Below are 18,443 nucleotides of genomic sequence, written 5' to 3'. Positions count from 1 at the left end.
ACACCAAGATCTCTTCTCTCTAAGAAAGCCACATCTGTCACAGTTTTTAAAACAAAAATACCCAACTCTAATAGAGCAAGTAGAAATCACGTTACCAAACCTTAGCCAGCTAAAAGCTGGCCTTCCAGTTTAAGCTGTCTGAGCTCCCTCTGTAGTCAGCAAAGAGCAGCAGCCAATCTTACCATGGGTTGAATAAATCATCTTCTGGGACACTTAAGTAGGAAGCCTAGATTCTTAACGGCCTTGACGCATAAATTTTAGCTAAATATTAATGTAAGCCAATACATACGTCTTACAGAAATTTATGCAGCTTGTGGCAAGTTCTCTATTCTTGGTTTTTCAGCTTGTGCTCCCTCTCCCTGACCCTTCCCCACCCCATCTCTAATTTCCTCAGCTAATTTTCTGTTTCACTTCTTGCCCACTTTTCTTTGCAGCTCTTGCTTTCATACCCAACCTCTGGTCCTTCCTGTTCAAGATCTCCTTTGCTCTCTCCCTTCCTTTTTGAACCTCGACATACAAATCATTCACTCCTGCCTCCCGCTTCAGAGTCCCCCCAGCTCTACCCTCTCCGTTCCTCCCTCCCAGTCGCCGAAGGTTTAAGGTCAAGACAGCGATCAAGCAGCAGCTTTGTTACACAGATGGGGTAGGAAGAAAGCAGAGGGAACAGTAATGTCTGTTAAAGATCAGTTTCTCCTTCTGCTGAGAGCCGAAAAGAGATTGAGGACTGAGCCTGCTTGCACAGCTACCAATCGGTAATTTAATCAGTAAAATCTCTGGCCTGACAAAACGGTGATCCTTCACAAATCTAATAGAGGTGCAATTAAAGAAGGCATGTGGCTTTGGATGTGTTAAGTTTGTTCTCTAATTCCTGATGCCAAAAGACCCTGAATAAACATAAAACGTCTGCTTCTCTGGCATCTTTAGATGTATAAACCTTTTTTACATAAATCTGGCACGGCTGGGTGGACCAGCAATCAAAATTGTGCGTTTCAGGAGGGCACCAGATACCAGCTTGCAGGCAGATCAGGAAGTCAGGAATAAGATACTCTTCCTGTAGTAACTCACGGAGTACAGTTACAACAGCTGAAAAGGAAGGAAATGATTAAATATTTTCTTCACTAAAAACTCAAGTCTGCTGGAACGGAATGTAATTTTAAAGCAAAAAAAAAAAAAAGAATTAAGTTATAATAAAAATTAGTTAGAACAGAATTTGTTTATTCCTTCTGGTTTATGAATATACTGTAGTTCAAGGTCCTTTTGTTGTTGTTGTTGTTGTTCCTTCCCTCAGTACAAATTAAACTTTTAAAACAGGAACAGCCAACCTTTGGGTAAATGGTCACAGTTTCGGTGAAACTTTTCTCAGGATCTCCAGAATCAGTTTGAGAGGGATCTCTTCTAACTTCCCATAGCAACACACTTGTACATCACAACAAGCAATCCCACAGCAAACAGTGGGTGTCTTGCAGGGGGGGGAGAGAAAGGCTGCCCAGGAGGAAGGCGGCAGTAATGGGACTCGTTTTCCTTTGTTCTTCCCTGACAAAACTGTTGTGGCCAGGTATTAGACCTAATTAAAGCATACAGAAGACTTGCATATTTGTTTCCATGGCTATTTCCCTTCACCAACCACTGCCGCAGGGTTTGGTTAGGGCGGACCACATCGCACACAAAAGCCGGGGAACTAATACAGTCTTCAGTGGCCCTAGACCCATGTAACTCCGAGGTTCCCTTTTCTTCTTGTGGTAATTAGCCTTGATTAGGCCAGATTAATCGCGAGCTGAAGTGCTGGAAAACCTTCTTAGGACTCTTGTGGAACTCTTCTTAGGACTCTTTTGCCTTCATCTGCTTCCCCACGAGCCAGTCCTTCCCAGACTTCATTTGCTCTGTTTTCACCCGGCGCTTTCGAGTACAACCAGACAGACGGCCGTCCAGCTGGGGATTGACCCACCCACCCCCCTGCGACATCCATCTGGAACCTGAGGGGGAGAGGGGAGCAAACGAATCAAAACCACAATTTCTGTGCCACGTAGCAAGAGGCCCCAGCGCAGGTAAGAGTGTCCTCGGTCCAAGTACGCATGGTAATTCCGAACCACGTTGGGTTGCAGGGCTTCCCGCTCCATCTTCGTGCTGGACCCATGCTGGTCAGAATCGCGGGCTGCTGCTACCGCTGCAACCCCCGGGTTCGTAAGAAAAGCACAACGTTCTCAAACCCACACCTCCTTCCCAGCACTGGAAAACTTTCACCACCAGCAATCCACGCGGCAAATAAGATACTGCGGCTATTCAGGGATATCTGGATCAGTAACAGCGGGAGCAAGCAGAAGGGTAAGGACCAGTTACAGAGAGGTCCTTCCTCATGAAAGGTCTGGGGTTGATGTTCTGGCTCTCGCAACCCAAGCAGAGATTTGCTACTCTGAGGGAGTCAGGATTTCAACCCCGCCTTGGTCTTTGTACTTGTCTTCTAGATAGATTTGACAGAGGATAAACAGTAAAATAATTCTCATCTCCTTGAAAATTATTTTTGCACCTTCGTAAACACCCATCCTTTCAGATGGCCATAACACTAGGAGAATATGTGCAAAGTGCCCTGACGCAGAAAAAGCTGGGGGGGGGGGGGGTGGAGGGGGGGCAAAAGCCAGAGCACTTCTTTGCTGACATTGATTATTCAGCTCCCAAGGACGGTGCTTCAGGAACATACAATAAATGCAGTAAACAACACCAAACTGCTGCACCAAATCTTAAGTCTGCCAGAAAGCAAGACATGATGTCGCCTTTTGCACTTTTTGCAACTGATGGCACCATATCATCTCAAAAGCCTGAACTCTCTTCCCAGTTAGCACTGTGGCTAAACCCAGTTAGCCTCACGCTGCCTGCGCAGAATGAAAATACATCCCTGTGAACTGACTCTTAGGCGCACTCTGCCAGTTATGTTTGCAACCTATGATTTCTGCTACATCCTCAGAGTTGTATGTATCTGATGCTGTAATTATCAACTTTTTCCTCCTCTTGCGCTTTAATCTGAGGTCTCAGATGTCATCCATTTGGCTCAGAAGAAGCCTTTTGCTACAGCAAGGTTTCCGTTTTTCCCACACTCTGCACAGTATTCAGCTGTGAGAACTAGGCTTGCAAGTATTCCACAGCTCACGACATTATGTCGCAGTTAAACATTTTCATATGTGAATTAGAAGAAAAACAAAACAGGTTATAATCCCATATGTAGATTTGAACCTTGTCCTAATGTCATTTGCTTCTCTTGTGTAGGTTTTTGCATGACACCTTTCCAGTCAAGTCAATGGAAGTCAGAATAAGTGTGCCTCAAAATATACAAAATCCAGCAGCCCACGAGAGTATATTATAATCCGTACTTTGAGGTGCTCCTCCAGTCACCATAATATCATGGCCAAAAAAAAGTCCCATTACGAATTTCTAACCCATGTAAGCAAAGACTGTACCCCAGAGTCATTCCACTAGTGATTTAGACACTACCAGATGTATTTGATCTAGCCACTGCTAAAACTGGACATACGGCACAAATTGAGAATGGAGCACTCGGTGCATCCAGCCCTCTCCAGCAGCAAGGCAGACTCTTAGCAGGACTTTTGGGGAACATGGTTTTGGATGTTGGCATCCCAACTCCTTAAGTTAAATACCTGAGGTTTGAAAATTAGTTGAAAAGTCTCTCCAAGAGAGTAGGCTATCAGTCAAGCAAGGTGGATAGATGAAGTATTAACTGACGCTGCAAGTATCATTTTAATCTGCATGTCACACACATACAGAAAGTATTTCTTACCTGGTGGGACCAGGAAATGGATAGATGGGTTTCAAAATTACTGTTACTGTTGTTATCAACAGCAGCAGCAACAACAGCAACTCACCATGTAAAAGGTACTTGGATTTCTAATCCACTGCGTCCCCAACACCAACATGTACACTCTGAGAGCGCCAGAACGGGGCTCTCCTGTAGTTTCATTTAAGAGTAAGATATAAACCCCAACATCCTGATGCTGGATGCTGATGCTGAGGTTTCTGATTTGTACGTCTGATATTCAGTATAGACATTATAGACCACATACACTCTAGAAAACAAATAGCTAAGGTAAAGCTAGGACACATATAAGGAAGCGTATGAGCTCAATGCAAAGATCTTTCTTCACCACTAAGTGATACATCCCTTTTTGTCACTACCAAAAACTACAATCACTACTGCTGCAGTCAACCTCCGTCTTTTTTCATGCAAAGGACTGAGACAGAACAGAAAAAGGGCACAATATGAGGCTAAACCAGGTCCCTCTAAGGACTCTATTATTTGTCAATCGTTCTTCTCTATACTGAATCTCTGAACCATCACAATGTTTTCATTTATTTAGAGTTTTCAGAAAAGAAAACAAAAAACACCTCAGAAAAAAAAAGCCAATAACCCACCTTATTAACAAAGCAGTAACACTTTACTGGCCCTCCTTTCCTAAATAATTTTATTTTTATATCCATTAAGAACTTATCTTCAATGGAAGCATGATGAAGTGAATAGTCACTATGTGTCTTGCTGAACACCCTGAACATTTCTGCAGCTCCTACACTTATTAGATCAATATTTAGTCTACAAAAAAGAGCATACATGAAAAATAGCTTACACAGAGCAGGCAAAAGTCATGTGGAGGGCGAAAATGCAGAGCCTTTGAAAAGTATTAGCATTATTTATATAGTAAATATTTCTTTAGCATGATTTTTTTGTGTTTTCTTTCTAAAATGTAGCTTACAGCAAAATTATCCCCCTTCAAATAAGGAAACAGTATTAATATTTGGATCAAGTGAGATTTAACTATAAATTCCTCTGCATTCCAGAATCCAATTATCCCCTCAGCTAAAAGGACAGTATAAAGGGTGGAGTGGAGGTGGGAAACCACCTATGTAATACGATTTCTAAATTTTACCTTATATACGGAGGGCAGTCAGATTTCTTAGCATCTAGGAAAATATGATTCACAGCTCAATGTCCAGCTTGCACGTTTTTTTAAAATCTGCAAGTATTTTCAGAAGAATGCTTTCAATGCACTCTGATTTTCACAGAGTTTAAGGCCACAATATGAAAGTAATTAGAAGTGTAAGTCTTCCAGCGACACCAGTAATATTTTTCAGCTTTCTATTTTTAGGATTTCTTGGCAAGGTTTCCTCTCTAATCCTGGCTCCCAGTTTCTGTATAATGGCCCAAACTGCCAACAGGATTTTAGAGGAGGAATGCCTTGTGGCAATTTTTTCTGACTTATTACAGGAAGGGCAAAATGTGATTCTTCCCCCACTGTTAGCCAAAAATGGAGGTTCAAAGAACTTTCAAGAATCCAGCAGCCAGCAGTCCATTCATCTGTGTCAAATCCCTGTGAATTGATGCTTATTCAAGTTGGGATCCCAGCTTCATACCACAAACTCCCAACTCAAATTTTTCTTCTCAGTAAACATAGACTGAAAATGCACTTTTCATATTTGCCCTGTCACTGTTTGACAGGTATAAGCCATGTTTTAGTTTGCAGTCACATCCGAGATACAAAAGTGTTGAAGGCAGCAATTCAATTAAGTAGATCTTTAGCTTTAAAAAGTTATGGTGATAATTGATCAAAACACTGAAGATAGCACTGAAATGCAACTGCTGTAGTATTCACAAAGATTCTTGCTATTTATTTATTCCTTGCTTTTATCTTTTGTGACAAATTACAATACATAAATTTCTTAATGAAAATTTCTACAGTATGGGGAAGCAACAGAGAAAATATGAATACTTATAAGGAAATCAGTAAATCCACCCTGTATTTCATAACCGCTACCACTTTAAAGTATTTTGTGCACAATCCTGTGCTAAGGTTAATCATTCTCATCCTGTTTTCTCATTCTCACCATGTTTCAGCCAAAAGTTAAGACTGTATTTTTAAATCTTGTGAGACAGTCCTTTGCAGCTAACTTTATCTGAGTTGGAATTAAAAGGAGTGTAAAACAATTTAAACTGAAAATACTGTTCTCTGGTGGGTTCCACGTAATGCATTTTTCCACCTAATGCCCTCCGATATTGCTGAAACCGGTTCAGGTTTGCTATGGTTTTGAATGACATTCCAATGCTGTTACACTGACAACTTCAACAGAGCTGCAAACCCCAAGAAGCAGCGAGCATTGCCGGAATCTCAGGCAGAGCTGCCTACAGCTCAGCTTCTGCCCTTCTAGAAGGGCCTCTGCCTCTCAAGATGGGGGCCAGCCCCAATGGAACCAAGTACTTGGTTCTGGTCAACGAATTCTACATTTTAACGAATATGTAGCACCAATTGCCGTTCAAGATGGATTGCAAGGGGGAAATAAGATGAATAAGGAAAACATCGTTTTGCTTTCAAAACAGTATTCTTCCGTTTCTCCTTTTATGGATGTTCAGAGCACTCCCTAATCCCAGCCGATATGTTAAAAACACGCTCCTTTTTCTGTGAGGAAAACAGCAAAGTGCCATGGTTTGGTGACGCGGAGGCTACCCCATCACTCTTTTTGAGGGTTCTGTCAGTGTTCCTTTTGTCTAGACCCTCATATCTTGAGAGTCTTCATGCTACGTGTGTAAACTCATTCCTAAATAGGAATTCTTTCCAAATGAGGGCTGAGGAAAGAAAAGCCATCCCCATACTGTTCCAACACAGTTTCGCAGTGAAGAAACCACAGCTTTTGCTTTCAGATCACTGGTTTTAAAACACCACAACTCACAAACCCTAAAATCCTTCAAGTTTTGTTCAGTATGAGCCAACAGATTCTCTTCTTTTCCCGGGTGGGGACACACTTGATGCAACTAAAACTACCCAGAAGTCAATGGGAAAAAAGTTAGGACCGACTTGGGAAAAAGTTATGGGTCAGAAGTCTCATAAGCCATTAACAGAAGACACACTTTGGTGTCAGAGTAACTGCGAACCTCACCATCCTCCTACTTGGGCAAGTCACAACCACAGGACCTCAGGGCAACAGCTTGGGCTCCAGACGTCCCTCTGCGTGACTTCAACCCTCCTCAAGTTCGCACTGCCACTGGTGCCGTAGTGCTGGAAGAGCCGAGTGAACTGCTACGCTCACAATCAGTATTTTTGCATGAATATAATTCTTCTTACAGCGCCCATCAAAAACACGCATGCACAAAGTAGCACTTTCCCCTGCCCAAGCACATAGGTGAGAAGAAACTGCTCCTTAACCTTAAAGACAGGCTAAAAATACAACCCTTTGTTTAACCACCCACCAAAATTACAGCTGTATGAAATCCTGGTCAAAATCCCCAGGTTGAACTCACTCATCTTCTGTATCATCCTTCCTTCTCTCTCGCTCGTGCACGTGTGCGCACACACGCGCACGTCTAGGTCCTGGTGCCACTGTGCAGATGCTTAAATGAAGCCCTTGGACCACTGCACTCAAGACCACCACACGATCAGCCCATCGCTGAAGCACCATCCTGAATTCATGGACGGAAAACCCATGAACTGACATTGCAATAAATCTACAGAGAGCCTTCATAAATCGTACAGGGAGCCTTCAAGGACAAAGACCCGAATGGTTTTAATTTCCCTCTAAGTGATAGCCATAGTTAATACCAGATTTGGCAGGAAGCAGGCATTCCATGCCCGTTGGGCTTATACGGACATGAAAAAGAGTTTATGTTTGACATTTGCTTTAAAAACATAATGAAAACCTTTTGCTCTTTCAAGTCCCAAACTTGCATTAGTTTCTGAGAGTCTATTACTTTAAAAAAGCATTTGTTGGCTCTGATTGCTTGGACAACTGACAAAAAAGCATTAGGAGTAGGTTCTTCGTTAGTGTTCTGTAGCTGGATGACAGAGAACAGGGAGCAACAGAAATAAGATGCTGAACAGCACATTCACCCTCTGTCCCCCTTACAACTGTTTTCGATAAATAAGAAGTGGCTTACGACATCAAGCTCTGATACATCACTGGCAGCTCTCCATCAATTAACAGAAAGGAAAGAACATGTAGTATTTCCACAAACCGCCCCAATTCTCTCCACGTGTTCTCTCCCCGAATGTCACATACAGCCGTCTGGCCAACCCACTGGTGGCACAGCCGAACGGTATGGCGAGTACTGGTCAACAGTAAAAAAGTAAAAAAAGCAAAAGCAACAGCTTTTTTTTTTTTCCATCGGCTGTGCTCCACCTTCCTGCCAGCCGCGTAATGGAAGGCGAAGGCCCGGGGAAGGCCAGCTGGGTGTGAGAACGAGAAGCAGCAGTTCAACAGAGCTCTTGCAAGTCCTCTAGCCAAAACATAACCAACCTGGTCCCTCCATCCTGAAATCTCGACGGGAACCAGAAAGATCCATCTTGCGCGACGTGTCACAGCTCCTGAAAAAATGGCTGACTTCACACCACGTGTAAGGCAGCGTGTATAAAGGCATAATTCAACCGTTAAAAATCACGACCTTGGGAAAGGAACAGCTCTGTGGTGTGCCCTAGATCCATCACGATCATGACTTACTGCTTTATGTCGCATTACTTAAAATTAATACACCACCAGTTTAGCCATGTGGTCACATACATTCTGGGGTTCGCAAGTAACTTGAGATATCAATAACAACCAGTGTGGGCATGTGAATACATTCACACATGTACTCTCACACGTACACATGCAGATTACGTGCTGTGTTTTGTAAAAATATATGTATTAATTTTCTTTAAAACCTGAACTCTTGCTACAGAAACCGTACCGATTCATACCCAGGGAGAAAGGTGCAATTAGGATTATCATTATAACTTAAGTGTCCAAGAAGTGACAGAGAAGTCCTAGCTTTGGTGACCTTAAGGGGGATCTGGGGCATCAGTAACTTTTCTTAAAGCCCACAGGGTCCAAAAGGTTTTAGAAAACGGTAAGTCGCCTCAAGGCGACTCTGATATTATCAGCTCTCCTCCTATCACCAGGTGGCTGAGGTTGGAAGCCAGAAAAGACTGGGATGGAATAGGGGTTGGCCCTTCCACAGAGGGAGCAACTTCCATGACCAGCTGGACCAGGGCCAGCGGGAAGATCTACAAACCAAGTACAGCGGGATGACAAATCTGTGGATTAACAGCAGCATTGTCAGGGAGCAAGGCATGCTCAGAGCTGGTCATCACACGGGATTTGGGAATGAACTCTGTTTTCAAAAGCCAATTCAGAAATACCAGACTGAACCACCTCCTGACCATCACGATTTGAAGTGGTCATCCTTGCCGTAGCGAGCTTTGGAGGTTCGATAACAGCCCTTACAAGAAAATGTACCGGATGGCTGATAATAAACAGGAATCTCAAAGGCTTTGAGACAAAATTCACTTTACCCTATCACCCTAAAGCCTTCTTCTTCCCTTAGTTTTATGTATCTGTTATAAAATGAAACAGGCCAGGAATGAATGAGAGCGCCTATTCACTTCAGTTAGCTCTGGCTTCATTCAATTTTTTCTCCCCAGATGTGGGACAGCTCTGATAAACAATACTGGCAGTTGACTCTCTAAAACATTTCACATCTATGTTATTTGTGATAGCTGAAAGAGCTATTTATGCCCTTAATCCAAAAGGGAAGATCCACAAGGCATTGGTATTTGGCTTTAATTGCAAAGACCTTATAATAATTAAAAAAATAGCCAGGAACCCATTATTGTAGAAAGCAGTATTGACTGATGGTTAAAGCACAGATAAACTGCACTAAAAAGATCCCTTACAGGCTGTGCTACCAAGTTTTTTTTGCTTAAGTGTCTTTTTACCATTCCATTTATTTCATTACAGCCAAGATGAAAAAGTGCTGTGTTGTGACAGAGGCAATGGAAAATCTGCAAAATTGCAATCAAAATGATAACTTAAAAATTCCCATACTTTTTACAAGTGACATCTGAGGTTGTTGGTTGCTTCATTTGAAAAAGAACCTCTAGGACTTTACATACAAGTTTTATTTTGGATATGCTACTAATTTTGAAGGTAGAGGTATTCTCAATGATCAGCCCAACAGATTTCAAACAGAATTTTTAATTAAAGTAATTGTTTCAGACATAAAGCATAAAGGTGTACACGTACATTTCGGGCGATTCTCATTCTTGCTGTCCTTCTATGGCGATACAATTTGCGCTGTGCTGCCTTCTATGTCAAACTTCCCTTCCCATTTGATCTTACAACTGGCAGGTCATTGAACAAGAAAACAGGGTTTCATAAACACACTCCAAGAAAAATGAGCTACCAGTTAAGCAGAATAATAATTTCTGACTCAGCAATTGGTGAAATAGTAGGGCAGAGACTGTGTAGAACGCTAGACAACAAATGCAAGAAATCCTGGGCTATTTTAGTGCTTTTTTCTAAGGACAAAAACATTATTCAAGTCCTAAATGGATCAGCTGCCAAACAGCATCTCATAATGCCTTCAGTTGTCACAAAGCAGAGTTAAACTCCTCTCCCCACCATCTTGCAAGGAACTACAGAGGGCACAAAGTAAGACAAAAATAATCTCAACCCCTCACACACACTGAGAAACACCCAGCACACACTCAGCACTGGGCACATGCTTACTTTTTACATTCCCACTGTGTTTACTTGAGTTAGCGTGGCAAAATCGTGTTTAGCTGGAAAATCTAATCCCGCTTATTTTGGCTCTTTATGTATTAAAAACAGAGCAGACTGGAAGGAGAAAGGAAACAAAAAGTTAGTGCGCTGCTGTCTTCTCTTCATCTGTTTTTAAGAGAAGGCCACTTCACTTTTGGGGGTTTTTGGCCATGTGGAGGGGAAAGGTTTTTCCCAGAAGTCATCAATTATAGGAAGTGGCAGGTCACATAAAATGAATTCACAACACGAAGGGAGCTGCAACATCCAGCCACCGAGACTCAGTCTTGTCATGAACTACATACCACAGCCTCTTTCCTAATGGTCAGACCTAGACAGTGGGAATTCACATAAATAAAGCAGGAGTACAGCACACAAGCTTACAGAGTTTCTTGCAAGCTGTTAGCTGGCTTCTAACTTAAATCTCCTTTTCCTCCCTTGGTCCTTCTCATGTATGCCTCCCCAGCCCTGCCCATATATAGGAAAGTTAACACGAAGAACATTGTTAACTACCACCCATGCTAAAGTTGAAAAAGCTCCCTGAAATCTAAGTTTAATTTTCTGCAGGGAGCTTGTATCTTAACTGCCAGGGCACTGTATCCTGTATAAATTATTTCCTGGATAAGAGGTATCTTCACTTGCCTGGAGTTTTTGAGCAGTCATTATCAGCTTTGCATGAGACTGAACCAGGATTCTTAAGCCTTATTTACGTGTTTCATGTTGCACCAGCAGCCTCTTATAATGCTGTTCAGAGATCGACAAAGAGGCTGGGTTCGGCACCGAAAGTTTTGTTGCTGTAAGAGCCATAAAATCAGAGCCCAATTCAGCAACTGCCGATACTTAAACCAGGGCCTGTATTACACATAAACAACCAAGCATGTTAAAGTACGAAATATCAGGGTTAAACAAGTGAAAATCTGTACCGGGACAGATCTCGGATACAGTTTCACACCCAAGCATCATGTCACCTATGTATATTTTCCCACATCGGGGGAAAAAGGAGGGCAGCGGGCAAGAAAGCTGTTTTTGTACGGGTATCTGAGAGGATGCAACAAAGCAAAAGGAAGTATCAAGCAGTTATCTCTTTGGAGGAAAATATAAGAGGGCGTAATGGTAAGCGTTGTTATGTTTGGGGAGGAGGGGGATATTTATCGCATCCAGCACCGAACATGGGTCACTAGGGGATCAAACATTCCTAAACTTTAATTCAGTAAAATATCTTAAGTCACTTTTAAGATTCATTTTCAATTTCTAGAGATGTCAAGATCACACGAGCCTGTAAGTATTTTATTGTATGGGAACAGGCTTAACAAATTGCTTAATGTTCAAGTGCTTTGTTGAACGAAGAACCCTGCTGCTGGAGCTAAGTACACATTCAACCACAGCAGACTCATGACGATTCCTCAACCTCTTACATGAGTCGGGCAGAGCTGAGGAGGAGGGGAAATGCTGCTAACGCTTTACTTTTTCATGAGAGAGGCCAGGACTGTTCAGGCACCAGTGCTACTCAAGCATTTATTAAAACCAGCAGGAGCTCTCTGCTGTTGGAGGGCCATGGGATCTGCATCAGCCCTGAGGTGAGGAGGAAGGACCAGCTGGAATGAAGGAGAAATGGGAAAAGGAGCGTGACTCTCATCTGACATATCATAAAAGAACTCCATGTTCTGAATAACAATTATGATCATTTATTCATTGGTTTGGATGATTAAACAACGTGTATCAGTGATGGAACTGTGATCCGACCCAGTTGTGCAAAGAAAACGGCTTTATCAAACGGTGGGGTGACTGAAACTATTTAACCTCCTTGCTTTTAACCAGCTAGATTTGAAGCAGATTGTACCTACTTGTGTTCAACACATTAATTTCTCCCTCACTGTTTTCTGAGACTTCTCTGGATAACCAAAGACTGTCCACAATCCAGGAAACTTCCCCATTTGGCTTTAAAAAAAACCCCAGAACCAACAACGAATTTTCTTCTAGAATAATACAATTTAACATTCATAGTCTGTGGGAAGAAACAATTCTGAAATTATAAAGCAACAGCAATGCTCAAAGTAACCCACAAACTCTAAAAAAAAAATTGTTTTCTATTGTAAGCTTCATGGGAAAGTTGTTCATCTTACGGGACGTCACTTGAGGGCAGTAACTGAGCCATTTGGGGAACTTTCTCTTTCCTACTATTCACTTAATATGCTTCTGGAAGGAAAATGCGTTTTAAAGACTTCTTTGCTTATCAGTTCCTCTAAGAAATTATTTTTGTTAAGTTTTGAAGGTGCATTTATTTTTTTAAAAAGAATCTTTACTTCCCTCTTGCTGGAAACCACCATAAAACTGGATTAAAATGACTGAAAACTATCCAGCCCATTTTCCACAGGACATATCACAGCTGTCAGACACAAGGCAGGATACTGACGTGAAGATGTAATTCTTTCCAGTAACAGCCGTTATGTTTCAGCGTACTTCACCTGTCTGAGAACGCTTGGAAACCTAACTGATAGAGCAGCTAAAATTGCTTGAGGTTTTTGAAAAGCTTTTTCCTCTCCTTGATCATTAAAAATATGATAGACAACTTGCACTTAAGGAACCAGACATTGTGCTGAAGACCCTGAAAAGAACTCCAGTTGCGTACTGTTACGTAGCCTGTATTAGGCTAGCTTCCACTTTCCCCAAGATTCTCACATACTAAATAATGTTAACGACAGGGGCATCATTACATGAATTACCCTGACTGGTTAAATAATAATAATAATGGAGTGGGAACAAGAGACATGGTCTAAGGGATTTTCCATCTACATACGATACTAAAAATGACGCCACTTTCATCTAATGAATACATTCTGGAGGAAAGAACACATTTTTTAACAAAAGGGTGATTGGCCCACAAGATTCATCAGCTTCTTGAATAGGATTTGACTAATAATGCCCCCACTGGCTGGGTCTTCTACAGTTGTCATCACCCTGGCCTGCAATCTGCACAGAGGACCTAGCACTGGCAAAAAAAAAATAAAAAAATTTAAAAAATTATTATTAAGGATTCTTGTTGTTCTATCCTGACTTTTCTGTTGCATAACACAATACAAGGAAACGATGCTAAAGACTTCTGAGCTCGTGGGTGTTTGGGGCCAATCCTGCTATTTGCTTAGTATTGAATCCAAAACCCCTTTAAAATCTTTCTTTCTGGAAGAACTACTTTTCTTCCTATTCTTTCCATCTGTACAAATAAGTCGTCAGTAGCAGAAGCCAGAATATTCCCGCAGGGAGATTATGGACTGTGTAATACTGGCGACTACTCTCTGGTGTAGAGTAGCATCCTCACATTTGCACACTTTCACGCAGAGTCAGAGATACCAAGACAGAATATGGAGTCCTGCTGTACAGAGAAGAGAGTATGGAGATCCATGTGGACTGTCCTTTTTCCTTGCTTTGCACAAGTGACAACTCATTACTTAAGAAGTAATACGCTTCAGTGGAAAAGCATTGCACTGAGGATCAGGAAACCTGAAGTCTTTTATGTATTTGCTGAGCTACTCTGAAAAAGTGACTTTATTTACTTTACTTTGCACTTCAGTTTTCACTATTGTTTTTTTGCTGCTGATATGAGAGAGCAGGACTGATATACTTTTTTTCTTTTTCAAGAGAATATCAGCAATGCAAAACACAGGTGGTTTTAATCATAAAATGTTATGAGCTGTAAAAAACACCAGTCCCTGAAATCATCAGAAACGATACGCAAAGAAGTTCCTATCTCCCACACTCAACTTCCAAGGGGGAAAAAAAAAAATAAATAAATCCCAAGAATTGCTCCTCTAAGAAGTCTGAGCTCACTGAAGATTGTTCAGGGAGTCTGACCTCTCTTATTACAGTATTATACACAAAGAAAAAGAAATTTAAAGACGTGGTTAAAAAGTCAAGATGAAGACAATCAGTTTTCAGGTAACACTGGGATCTGCCCGGGAAGGATTGCCTGCAGAACGTGAGCCAGGGCTGGTGCTCGCATTCAGTCCTGGCTCCAGTCCAGACTGAAGAGGGAATTCAATAGTCACCGTCACAGCAGCCCCTCTCAGAAAGCTGACAAACTACCCGAGGATGAGGCCTAACCAGAAAACAGAATTGCATACCTGTGGTATTAGTCCCAATTTTAACTTCGTTTAATTCTGTTGCTTCCAAGAGGAAAACACTTGTCCAGTGTAATCATACTAGAAAAATCTACACCCCCCCCTTCAAAATACAAAACAAAGAAACCCCCTCACTCTTTAAAACACCTTCCTAGAGTCAAATGTATGCTATTTTCCCCTCAACTTTGCGTTAAGACCTTTTGGCCTATTCTGAGGCAGAACGTCTAATATTACAATTATTTCAACCACCCAGTGGTAGAAATTCAGATGGCCTATTGTATAATTATATATCTTCCTGCTGGAAGAGAAAGATCAATAGAAATTCAACAACATAGAAAGCTCATACTTTAAGCTGTTGCTTGTTTGTCTCCTTTTTCATGTTCCAGATGTAAAATAGAGCCACTGATGTTAATACATCCTGCCCACATGTTTTCTGTTCCATAATTGCAGCATAAATTGGAGCCTATGCCAGCTTTGTAGACTACTCCATCATTTGAACTCATTTTATAACCAATATTTTGAGAATTACTGGCCCAGCTTCCCCTATCACTCCTACTAACTTAAAACTGATGAAACGCAATTCGTTTCAGAAAAGAAACTCTTGATTTGTATTAATATATAACAAGAGAAGAACGCAGACCGTCCATTCCACGGAACTTGGTATGAGGGTGGCGAAGCTCTGCTTAGCCCCAGCCGTCCCTGCTATATCCCTACGGACTGGTGCTAAGGAAGCTACCGGATTTCTTTACCTTGTTGCTTGGTGTTATACCCTCTCCCTGTCCTTTTAGGTGTCACAGAAAGAGGAGTTGAACATCATTTAGCTTGTTCTCTTAAACCTCAGCATTGAACCCAGGAGCACTTGACCCTTCAGGATATCTTAACAAGGAAAGGAAGAATCAAGAACAAGCTTTGAAGTAAAATCGAGCTTAAAAGGTGTTACTCCGAAGCAATATTAATTAGCTGGAGAGCCCTCTGAGCAGCAGACTCTCAATTAGCAGCCCCAGGCAGCCACAAAGAAAAGCAGGAACCAGAGTGTAGTGGGGCAAAACTGTCATGGTAAACAGGTATTGCAGCAGCGTGACACCGCTTCTGAGCAACAGGGTTACCCATCCCTGAGTCCCGGTAACGTAAGTGCTGGCACGAAACAGAGAACAAGGCATGGCTTTTGCTCCCAAAGCCATATAGCGTGGAACATTTTCTTAATGTTCAAAGCAAACCTGGAGTCCTGGTACCAACCAAGTCACTGTGCCACGACCAGTTAGTAATCCTCCCTCTAGTAAAGCATGCTCCGTTAAGATTCTAAAATCGGAGCTAAGAGTTACTAGAAAATCGATATTTATTAATCCCTGGGAAACAAAAGTTTGTTACAGTAATTTCTCTTTCCACTGTAACATTATGATTTTCAGGTTTAATATTGTGCCTAAGGTCACAGGCTAATGTTTCTTTGGCAAGAGATGACTGGAGATCATTGTATATGCTGTCAAATGGAAAAAAAGCTCCTTCTTCTAATTCCGGGAGAAGGCAAAAAATTCAGCCCTTTAAATGAGTCACTTGTCCACAACTGAACGCTGGCCATCTTACACCTCAGAGGAAAGCAATTCTGGCAGGAAAACATACGCTCCGATATCTCCTTGGCAGCTTTTTATAATAAAACGGTTATTTGAAGCCGCTTGGCTTGAAATGTTAGAGGCGAGAGCGATGGAGATGGTTTCACAGATAAGAGCGCACATGAGATGGTCAAAGGGAGCTTTCAGTACAGACTGGTTAGTGCCTATCTCCACCGTTTACCACTTGTGTGGTGTATTATTCATGACTTTCTGGGAAACCAATCCTAAAAGGCTTCACCAGAAATGGTATGTTTTCAGAAGGGGTTTGAAATGAAAGAGGTTGCTGGCTTAAGCACACGAGAGGGGAAGGGAGGCTGCCGTAGCGCGCCGAACCCCGGTCCGCAAAACCATTTAAACGCACGCGTAAAATTAATTTAAATCCGTTGCTGAACGAAGCTTTCCGAGGCAACCCAAGCTCCCGAGCTTTTTTTGCTTAGCAAACCAGAAACAGGGGCGCCGGAATGAGCGCCTGGAACGAGTCGCCTGGAGCCGCTCGGCCAAGGCTCCGGCGAGGCTGCGGTGCTGCCGGCCGGCAGCTGCGCCCAGCGGCCGCTCTTCGGGCAGTTTCTCCGCGTTCGTCCGCAGCCAAAGGGAGCCGAGAGCACACGGGCCGAAACACCCGCCGCTCCTTCCAGCGGCTCCAACCTTCGTCCCCGTGAAAAGTTGCTACGCGTACTTCAGGACGACCGGCCCCTCCCCTCCGTTTTTGGCCACCCGGTTTTTTTCCCTAACTGCCCCCCCAAAAAAAGCGATTTAAAAGCTCCCATTCCAGGGGGAACGGGCAGCAGGCTCCCAGCCGCAGCGGCGCTGCCGACCCTGCCCCGCCGGCTCCCCGCCGCCACCGAGCCGAGAGAAAAATTTAAAAAAAAAATAATAATAAAAAAAAGCGAAACCGGGCCCGAGCGGAGCCCCGGGCAGCCCCCGGCGGGAGTTAAACGGAGACAGGCGCCGGGTCGCCGGCGGAGACAGGCGCCCCGGGCTCCGCGGAGCCGGAGCCCCGCGGCCGGGCCCAGGCAGGGCTCCCGGCTCCCCGTTCCCGGCTCCCGGTTCCCGGCTCCCGGCGGCGGGCGCAGGCGCCTCCCCGCGGCCCGCCTCTCCGGCGGCGGCGGCGGCGCCGAGCCCGGCGGGGGTGGTCGTCGGTCGTCGGCGGTCCCGGCAGCGCCCCGAACCCGCCCCGCCGCCCTCCTCCGCGCCGGGGGCCCGGGAGCGCGTCCCGCGTACCTGAATCATGGTCTCGCCTTCTGCCGGCGGCGAGCGGCGGGGCAGGGGCCGCGGCTCCCTCCCGCGGCACGCCAGGCTGGCCCGGCCGCCCATGGGGCGCCGCCGGCCGCTCCTCGGCTCCAGCGCGGTCCGCCCCCCCCCCCCCCTCCCCTCCCCGGGGGCTTCTCTCGCCCTCGGCCCGCTCCTCACATCGGCCCTGGGCCGGCCGGGTGGCGGGGCTTCCCCGGGCGGGTGGGAGCTCGGCGGGCCGCTCTCCCGGCTCCTTCCCTCGGCGCTTCCCCTTTTGTTACCGGGCTGCCGAGCTGACCACACCGTGCCCCCTCCGGGGCCGGGACGACAAATCAGAGAGCCGGTGCCGAAAGCTCTTGTCTCCAGCTGGGGAAACTTAGCCTTCCCTGTGCTGGTGGGAGGGTTTTTTGGATCGCCGAGCGGTATGGATACAATAACAGCGAAAAGTCGTTAACTCGCAAAAAAAAAAACAACCCCAACCAACAAACCCCAGCCCGCTTCGGAGGGTGCGCGGGTGTTGTGCGGGAGGAGAAGCCAGCTCCCCGGCCAGCGGTCTGGCCTGGCGCTGAAGGGAGCTGGCAGTGCCCGAGTCACCGGAGGGAGAAAAAGGGGCGTTGGGAGTCGGCCCCACGGGCGACTTTGGGAACGGGTTTCCGAAGGGGAGAACCCACAGGCGTTTCCCGCTTCTTTGTGTAATCTGCCTGCGTGCCTCGATTAATTCCCTTTAGCTTTTAACGGACCTCACTTTCCCTGCCTGCGAGGGGAGGCGTACTGCTAAGGGGCAGAAGGACACCCGAGCGATGGGAGCACGGCCCCGCAAGCTCAGAGGCAGGGGCTCCGTTTCCCCCTTTGCCAAAGGCTCTTGCTACCCCGTGCCATTGAAGTTTGCGGAAACGCCCTGTACTTTTTTTTTTTGCACGTTTTAATT

The 18,443-nt window shown here is 44.4% G+C and overlaps 1 protein-coding gene across 4 annotated transcripts in view; it reads right to left on the bottom strand.

The window, feature by feature from the left end:
• Positions 1–17,633, bottom strand: part of TNS3 (tensin 3) — a 234,011-nt gene extending 216,378 nt beyond the window's left edge. For 3 of the 4 annotated variants that reach the window (XM_049823713.1, XM_049823714.1, XM_049823715.1), the window contains exon 1: positions 17,507–17,633. In XM_049823713.1, the coding sequence (XP_049679670.1) occupies positions 17,507–17,599 (93 nt within the window). In that variant the 5' untranslated portion in view covers positions 17,600–17,633. The remainder of the gene's footprint in view (positions 1–17,506) is intronic. The other variant, XM_049823716.1, reaches the window with a different exon arrangement.
• Positions 17,634–18,443: the final 810 nt, after the last annotated feature.

This window comes from Accipiter gentilis, chromosome 20 (assembly GCF_929443795.1).
Source record: "Accipiter gentilis chromosome 20, bAccGen1.1, whole genome shotgun sequence".
In the NCBI taxonomy this organism is placed as follows: Eukaryota; Metazoa; Chordata; class Aves; order Accipitriformes; family Accipitridae; genus Astur; species Astur gentilis.
Note: the sequence above shows the minus strand (reverse complement) of the source record. Positions and strands in the feature narration are given on the sequence as shown.